At 40.4% G+C, this 8,972-nt stretch overlaps 1 protein-coding gene across 12 annotated transcripts in view; it reads left to right on the forward strand.

Moving 5' to 3' along the window:
- NFIA (nuclear factor I A) overlaps nucleotides 1-8,972 on the forward strand; it is a 408,138-nt gene that overhangs the window by 339,056 nt on the left and 60,110 nt on the right. For 8 of the 12 annotated variants that reach the window (XR_015160139.1, XM_086390289.1, XM_086390281.1 and 5 more), the window contains 2 exons: nucleotides 3,374-3,552; nucleotides 5,958-6,123. Coding sequence is in view for 11 of the 12 variants with exons in the window: in XM_086390289.1 (XP_086246415.1) it covers nucleotides 3,374-3,552; nucleotides 5,958-6,123 (345 nt within the window). In the remaining variant the exon portion in view is untranslated. The remainder of the gene's footprint in view (nucleotides 1-3,373; nucleotides 3,553-5,957; nucleotides 6,124-8,972) is intronic. The other 4 variants (XM_086390283.1, XM_086390285.1, XM_086390287.1 and 1 more) reach the window with 1 other exon arrangement.

Raw genomic sequence — 8,972 nt, forward strand, 5'->3', positions numbered from 1 at the left:
AATAGATGGGGAAACAGTGGAAACAGTGTCAGACTTTATTTTGGGGGGCTCCAAAATCACTGCAGATGGTGATTGCAGCCATGAAACTAAAAGACGCTTACTCCTTGGAAGGAAAGTTATGACCAACCTAGACAGCATATTAAAAAGCAGAGACATTACTTTGTCAACAAAGGTCCATCTAGTGAAGATTATGGTTTTTCCAGTGGTCATGTGTGGATGTGAGAGTTGGACTGTGAAGAAATCTGAGCGCCAAAGAATTGATGCTTTTGAACTGTGGTGTTGGAGAAGACTCTTGAGAGTCCCTTGGACTGCAAGGAGATCCAACCAGTCCATTCTAAAGGAGATCAGTCCTGGGTGTTCTTTGGAAGGACTGATGCTGAAGCTGAAACTCCAACACTTTGGCCACCTGATGCGAAGAGTTGACTCATTGGAAAAGACCCTGATGCTCGGGGGGGATTGGGGGCAGGAGGAGAAGGGGATGACAGAGGATAAGATGGCTGGATGGCATCACCAACTCGATGGACGTGAGTTTGAGTGAACTCCAGGAGTTGGTGATGGACAGGGGGGCCTGGCGTGCTGCAGTTCATGGAGTCGCAAAGAGTCAGACACGACTGAGCGACTGAACTGAACAAAGAAACTAAGGTCTGCATTTTAGTTGTTAATGATTTTCTTTTACATATTTTTCAACAAGAACAACAGCAACAGAAAGGGCAAGGGTGTTGATTAAACAAGTAAGGAAGGAATTTCATGGTCCCGTTAAAATATTTCTTCTATCAGGTTTCTTTAACTTTTATCTGTCCAGTCTGCTCAAGTTAATTTTTCCCTTGCCAGCATTCTCTGCTGGCCACCACAATTTCATAATCTCACAACCATTCATCACTTTCCACTTAAGCACCCGAAGCATTGCCACTTTATTATGAAGGTCTGCTTCCTGTAGGCTCTTGACAATGGAGGTGCCACCTTTGTGTTTGTCATGGGGCAAAAGTTGAGTGTATCATTTCATTGTGCTCAGTACATTCCCAGCCTCATCTGGGAAATGCCACATTCCATCTCTAACTAGAAACTATTTGGTCAAATACAGGCTACTGGGTGAAAGTTTCTTTCTACCAGCAAAGACGAGCATACCATATTAGATGAAAAAATTCCTTGGGTTCTTTAAAGCCTTTTGCATCGTAAGAGATAGCTAAAGTCATTTAACTTTCTAGCTGCAGATTTTAACTCAGAGATTATAATGGATTCCAAGATTTATCATCCAGTATATTAAGTCCTGGGCTTCCCAGGTGGTACTAATGGTAAAGAACCTGCCTGCCAATGCAGGAGACATAAGAGAACACAAGTTTGATCCCTGAGTTGGGAAGATCCCCTGGAGGAGGCTATGGCAATTCACTCCAGTATTCTTGCCTGGAAAATCCCATGGACAAACGAGCCTGGCAGGCTACAGTCCGTAGTATCGCAAAGAGTCAGACATGACTGAAGTGACTGAGCCCATATTAAGTCCTACGTTTTACCAGTTTTTCTATAAGCTCCATGGCTTTTTGCCAGGAAATTTTTTTTAAGTTTATATTTATTTGTATGGCCACTTTATTAATTTCTGTACACTTATATATCTGATCATTCATTGTACCATCAGCAGATATTTACTGAGTGCCAGACACTGTTCTGGGGATATGACAGTGAATCCATTAAACGGAGGGATAAACTATTTACTATTTAACTTTTATCTGTCCAGTCTACTCAAGTTAGTTTTTCCCTTGCCAGCATTCTCTGCTGGCCACCACAATTTCATAATCTTACAACCATTCATCACTTTCCACTTAAGCATCTGAAGCTTTTTATTTACTAAGATGGTGAAGAGAGAAGAGCCAATACGAATTGGTTTTATTCAAGATGCCCTCAATTGTAGGACTGAAGACAACTTTGTGTCATCTCAGTGTTGTGTCCCAAGCCCGCAGTAAGAGCCTAGGAATATTTTTGGATGGATTAAAGGTGGCATAAATGAAGAAATCTTATCAAGTCATCTGCATGGTATCGACTGGACTGTTGATCCCATTCCAGACTCCTGTTTCTACTCTTGAAAAACTACAGATGCCACTCAAAACCTCAGAGTTCTTGCCACTCCCAATTATTAGTCAGAAAATGCCCCAGTCCTACAGATACAGTAGAGAACAGAGAACCCATGTCCAGGGATCAATAGAGATGCATCCTTTTTTGACAGTCCTCAGACTTACTGATCAAATGGTGGTAGAAAATGTGGCCAGTCTTGCTTACTTGCTCTTCAGTTTTATTGAGTCATTCTCAATGTTAGGAAAGTCTTACTTTCCAAATATTTGGGTATTCGTTTGTTTCCTCTTTGCAGGGGCTCCTGGAGTTTAAAGGTTTAAACTGCAAAAAGTAAGGAAAAATAAATGCTCTCATCTGCTTCTACTTGGGAGATGTCTCCTTGGCCCTCTTTGGGAGATGAGAGCTGCCATGTTGGCGTTATTTGGTTTGTGTCTCCAGCCCTTCCCACATGCTCTTCTTACCCTCCAGCAGGCTTTACCAATCACCCTTCCATGTGAAGGGCAGAAGTCTTCCAAGGCAAAATTATTAAGCACTTCACATACAATTTTTTAGCCTAATACAATATTCTTCCTATATCAGTGAAACTCAATATATAGGTTCAGATACAGTTTCAGATATAAGGGAGTGATAGTTGTCTGAGTTTGTATGAGCAGAGGGCCAGCAATTTAGCAGGGGTCACTGCCTATCTCCTCTGCCTGTGGGTTTCCCTGCTCTAACTAACATCTATGCTTTTCAGAGTTTGGCTTTGAAACCTTCCATGTAAAGTGAGGCACCCAAATTGCCTGGGTTCATTAAGTGATCATTTACTACAGACTTCAAAAAAATTTCATCCTGAATTAGTCCCTAGAAATTTCCTTGAAAGGGGTATAAGAGCTTTAACAATGAATTATTGTCTATGGAATGCTCAGCATGAAAGGGGATCCATATGTGCAAACTAGAATTTGTCATATGTAATGTCAGTTAAATCAGGTCTAATCTACCAAATACATTTTTTATTGCCTGCTTCATTAAAAAGGCTCTTAAAGTAATGAATAATCTTCAGCTTCACCAAGGATTATTAATGCCTTTATAACTCATGTCCACTGAAAATAGAAAGACAGCTTGAAACTCTACCCTAATCTAACCTCCATGTTTGTCTTAGAGCTTTAAGGAAGAAAATCTATCAGACCTCTCCAGTATTAAATGCTGTCACACAAGCAGTTACTGTGAATTGAGTCAGGAGAAGAAATTTTAAGAGGAAGTTGAATCTGGTTTAAATGCTGTGGCAAAGCAAGTCTTTCTCTGTTAACTCTGATGTTTTGTTTTCCTACAGCAAGTCCACACGCAACACCATCGACTCTTCATTTTCCGACGTCACCCATCATCCAGCAGCCCGGGCCTTACTTCTCTCACCCAGCCATCCGCTATCACCCTCAGGAGACGCTGAAAGAGTTTGTCCAACTTGTCTGCCCTGATGCTGGTCAGCAGGCTGGACAGGTGGGGTTCCTCAATGTAAGGAAAATTCTTTTTTTTTCCCAATTTCTTTAGAAATATTAACCAAATGTAAAAATAACAAGGGAAGACCTTATGACCATGTGACGTGGTGCTCCAGTGTCGTGCTGACTGACTACAGGCAAATGTCATATTTATTCTAGATTGTGGGAAAGTTAACTTACTCTAAGAGGGATTGGCCAGGATTTAAAAACAGTGTTTGTGTTAACTTCTCAACTGTCAAGTTTATGGATATAAATCATCTCAAGGGTGAACTGTATAACCTTCTAAGGTCTGTGGGCAGATAATTCCACCTCCTGCACACTAACTCAAGGGCTCACACAGTTAACAAAATAGAAAGACCAAATAATTTTAAATAATGATTTTGAGTGGTAGGGAGCGGTAGGGGGAGGAGGGGGCACAGATGTTTCAGATCAGCTAAGTTGATATTTTTTAAAAATAGTCTTCTAACACTTTACATCAAGTTGACCAGTACTTGAACTCAAGATGCTCGAAGTAGTTTATTATAGTTTGCTATTTCTGCAAGTAGTTATCTTTCCCACTTATCTTTGTATACAGCTAAACAGTCCTCAATCGATTTGAATGAAGATTTCAATTTTTTTCTCAAATAAGCTAAATCACAAACTGAAACAACATTCCTAAAGTAAAAGTGATTTTTTTTTAACTTTTTATTTTGTACTGGGGTCTAGCTGATTAACAATATTATGATAGTTTCAGGTAAACAGCGAAGGGACACAGCCATCCATATACATGTATCCATTCTCTATCAGACTCCCCTCCCATTTTTTAAAAATCACAAATTTTGTTTCAAATGTAGAACCAAATGTTTACAATGGATAGCTATATCCCAAGGCCAATAATAATAAATTGGAAATAATGAACAGCATAAAGCCAAATGTAATTTTCCTTTTATCCTAATAACTGCACATGAAGCCACAGATGAACCATGATTATGATTGCCTAATCTAGAATATTTTATCACACCATTCTATCACTGATTTTCTTGGTTAAAGAAATACCTGATTCTGCATATCTGAGACAGAAAAGGCAGCTTTGACTAATGTCTGGTGATGTGTTAGCAGATACATTTCTGTCTAGACAACAAATCAATATGGAGCCTTTTTTCTTTTTGCTTGTGTATTCATTTGCTTGGCGTATTCTAAAGCATTCACTTACGGACTTTTAGCCCACTCAGAAATAACACACAGGCAAGTTTGTTGGCAAGAAAGCACAGCATTCTGACTGTCAGATGAGATTGTCTTTGAGGAACAATACTAAATATATAAGTGAATGTTGATGAGGGAGTGAGACTTCCTCTGCAGAGTTATTAAGCTTAAACTTAAAAGCCTGGGACAACAGCATTTCCTTCAGCTGAATTTTGATTCAGGACTAGAGCTGAAATAGGAGATGTTATTGCTGAGTGAACGATGTCACTGAAGGCCAGAGGCAGAAAGGCCACTTGGGAAGCCATGAAAAGACTGAAGTGATCACCAGCATCAAGCATCTGACTTTCAGATTTCTAACTTCTTTTTTAATAGTCCTGACATCATCCTATATAACTGTCAAATGCCCAGTTTTACATTTTGATCAAAATTTTATAGGGTTTAAGGCAGGTCTCTTCATGGGACTATGTGGAAAAACTTGAAAATAAATGGATTTTATTGCTTTCTTCAGAAGAAAACTTTTCTTTTGTTAAAGAGCTGTTACTTGGTTGTTCTAACATCAGGCAGCCAAATAAATATGACTCTTATGGCATATGCTTATATAATTTAAATCAAAATTAGAAGTGATATTTTTCCTTAGCAGAATTTTGACAGCTGAATTCTAAAGTTTCTGTGCCTGATGTTATACAATATGTGAAAGAAATTTTTTGTGTTCACTTAACATATTTATTAAATGTTATATAATATCAACTTTGAAGAGTGAAAATAAAATATTTTTTTAATCTCAAATGCATATTTAGGAAACTTCACTATATCTATATAAATAGGCGTGATGGAATAATTCCGCATTCTATAAAACACTTAGAAATTAAATTAATATTTAATAATCATGAGAATGATGACAAAGGTCACAGTTAGTACCGAATCAAAGCATTCCAAGCACGAGTTGGCAGGTCCTTTCATAGAATCAAATGCAAAGAAGGTCAAAGTAATTCAAGAGATAAGTTTAGGATACATGGAGCATGTGTGCCCAAGACTGTACTTTTGTGGAATGTCTTAAGAACAACCTACGTTTCGTCATCCATATGCTCTTATGGAAGAATTCAAGCAGCTAAAATACTTAGTAATTTGCATAAAATGTGCCTAACGCCTAACGAATCGTTTGTTTTCAGAAGCAGCTAATGGTTCTTATCTGTGTCTTCTTTTTCCTGGGCATGCTTTGTTTTGTTCCCACCCCGGCAGCCCAACGGGAGTAGCCAAGGCAAAGTGCACAACCCATTCCTTCCCACCCCCATGTTGCCACCACCACCGCCACCACCGATGGCCAGGCCTGTGCCCCTGCCGGTGCCAGACACGAAGCCTCCAACCACGTCAACAGAAGGAGGCGCAGCCTCCCCCACCTCACCAAGTAAGTATGGCTGAGACAAGGCGCCGGTCACTTACAAAGCTCTGTGCACTTGAATCAACATCTCAGCTTGGCCCCTCACTGCATAGGCTTTAGTGAAAGGCACGATCCCCAGTGATGGTTGTAGCATGAGTTTGCAGAACCAAGACCAGATCAAAGCAGATACTGCTCTAGGGTACCACCAACTATACCAAGTGTGAAAATGACTGGGTGTTGGGTGGATGAAATGGTACAACTACATGCCCAGGACTGAAAGTGAAAATATGAATTACTCAGTGTTGCATATTATTTGAGTGGCTTTGAATGCTATCCTCATGATCATCAAACAACATCTACCTGTATGAATCTTACTAGCAAAAATTCCTCATACTTTGGTAGAGCCCTGCCTTCCTGTAACTTACAATCCAAGAGAAATGCATTTGATGAGCTACAAAGATTAGGTACCTCATCCATCAAATAGAAAAAAAAGTTTAGATGAAAGTAACCAATTCAAAGGTGTGTACATTGAGCATTCACCAGCAAAAGAGACTGGCAGAAGATCAGAGCTAGTAGCCATGGCAGTTGCCTAGCTAAGATTGGCAGAGGGAGGAGATGGAAAATGCAATTGGAAGGAAAGAGAAAAGAACTCTTGGCTCTTCTCTGAATACTCTGGGAAGTGTGATCTGACAGTATAGGATTATTTGATAAATTAGAGAGAGAACAACTCTCCTGGTATTTCCTGATATTTTAAAGATGACAAGGGAATAGAAATAGGTTGAACACATAAATTTGTCTTTTATTATACCTGAGATAATGACAGGAAGAGTGGTGGCTGTAGGCAGAGTTCCCAGGTAATGGATGAGACTACCTAATCTTGATAGGGGGTGTGCTGACCACCTTCTCTAAAGCACTACAGAGGGATCAAGGCATAGGAAAGAATGGGAACTGTGACAGTGACCCTAAAGAGAGAAGGTCTTCAAGGAAGTGAGGCTGGACACAAGGCATCTACAGAGGAAGAAGTGAGCATAGACCAGGAAAGAAGCAGTAAGATCAGGAACTTGAGCAGCAGCTATGGAAATTGAATGGAAGAAAGCCCAAGAAGAGCTGTTTTCCAGACATAAGCTTTTGGGCTTGGACAGCCATTTGGATGAGTATAGTGAAGGATGATTCAAACCTCTCGGTGTTCAGGACAGTGTGGTATTGAATACAGGAGGGCCAAAGAGAAAAAATGAGCCTCTGTTGATACAATGTTCATTGAACTTAATGTGGGGGATACTGATTTCAAATATCTAAAGCCCCTTATGGGTATGGGTGAGATTCAGGTTATCTAGTATGTATTCATTTTGATAATGCATGCAGAAGTGAGTGGCATTGTGCATGGATTCTGGTTTTATAGCAAAAAGACTGAGAGTCTAGAGGAAATTCTGGGCAGGCTGACTTCTCTTGGTAAGAAGTGGTTCAACAAATGAGAAAACCCTGAGTGTCCAATGACATAGGAAGCAAACTAGGCTTGCTATAAGGATCTTGGACGCTCAGAAAAGAAGCTTCTGAGAAGTAGAAGCTTGTAGGTGAGTCCTCCTTATTGTGTATTCATGTAACATCTTCAAACTAGTCAGAGAATAACCATCCTCAAACTCTGTTAAATCTAGTCGCTGGGGATATTGACTTACACATTGGCAACTGCATGCTTATTGTGCTGTTGCACCACTGGTGCATATTGTACCACTTTTCTGTCTCTCTAGATGTACAGGACATTGGCTGAGCTCTCAGAAAACCTTGTTTAATGTTCTTATTCTACATAGAATAAGTCTAAAGGATAAGGGCTCAAACCCCCACCTTTCACATTGGTAGCTATGTTTCCCTTCCAATCCCAAGTTTCCTCATCTGTCGAATGTGGGCAGTAATCCCTAGCTGGGCAAGGTTATGTGAAATCAGCCACGATAAGCACCACACCACCACCAAATAAATTGGACCATTATATTATCTCCCAGGGGCTTATCTGTTGGCTCAGACAGTAAAGAATCTGCCTGCCATGCAGGAGACCTGGGTTCGATCCCCTGGGTCAGGAAGATCCCCTGGAGAAGGGAATGGCAACCCACTCCAGTATTCTTGCCTGGAGAATCCCATGGACAGAGGAGTCTGGTTTGCTATAGTCCATGGGGTGGCACAGTCAGACACAGCTGAGCGACTAACACTTTCATTTCTTTATTTACCAAAACTCTTAACTAGTGGAAGCCTCCCAGGCTAGGCTAATGAAGAAACGTGTCTGTAGGACGTGTAGAAGCTACTCAACCCCTCAATCAGGTTGGTATGAGTCTGTTCCTGGGCTTCCTTCCATGGATTGCATCTAATGCCTTGATGAGAACATAACCACTGTCCTCCTGTGCCCAGCCCCAAGCATTCATTTAACGTGATGGGAAGAGGTGTGGAGGAGGCCTTGGCAGATCCAGCTCATATGGTTGCCTGTTCCTTAGCACAGGGTTTAGAGATTTTGGGAAGAAGAATTTCAGGAAAGGGGAACAAAAGTTTGATATTTACATAATTTTATACCTACTTTTTGAATCCTAGGATTCTAGGAATGTAGTCAAAACCAAGTGTTCTACTGATGGCATAGAAAGGTTTTTATCATCATAAATTTTAGCCCTTGTTTCTGGTCTTTCCTGGGGTTTGCTGAATTCACAGTAATATGTTATTTCAGAGCAGTATATCAGCTATCTTCTACTTTACTTTTAAGACAGTGATAGTCTGGGAAACCTGTAATTTATAGTATAGGAGAAGCCTCTCAAATTAAAAATCTAAAAGCCCACCAGCCCACACTGGGAAGACTGCCTCCTTTCATTCATTTATTCATCCTTCATATATTAGGCATCTGT

The sequence above is a fragment of the Bos grunniens genome, chromosome 3 (assembly GCF_055505025.1).
Source record: "Bos grunniens cultivar Pamir isolate PY7600 chromosome 3, Bosgru_T2T1.0, whole genome shotgun sequence".
Classification (NCBI taxonomy): Eukaryota; Metazoa; Chordata; class Mammalia; order Artiodactyla; family Bovidae; genus Bos; species Bos grunniens.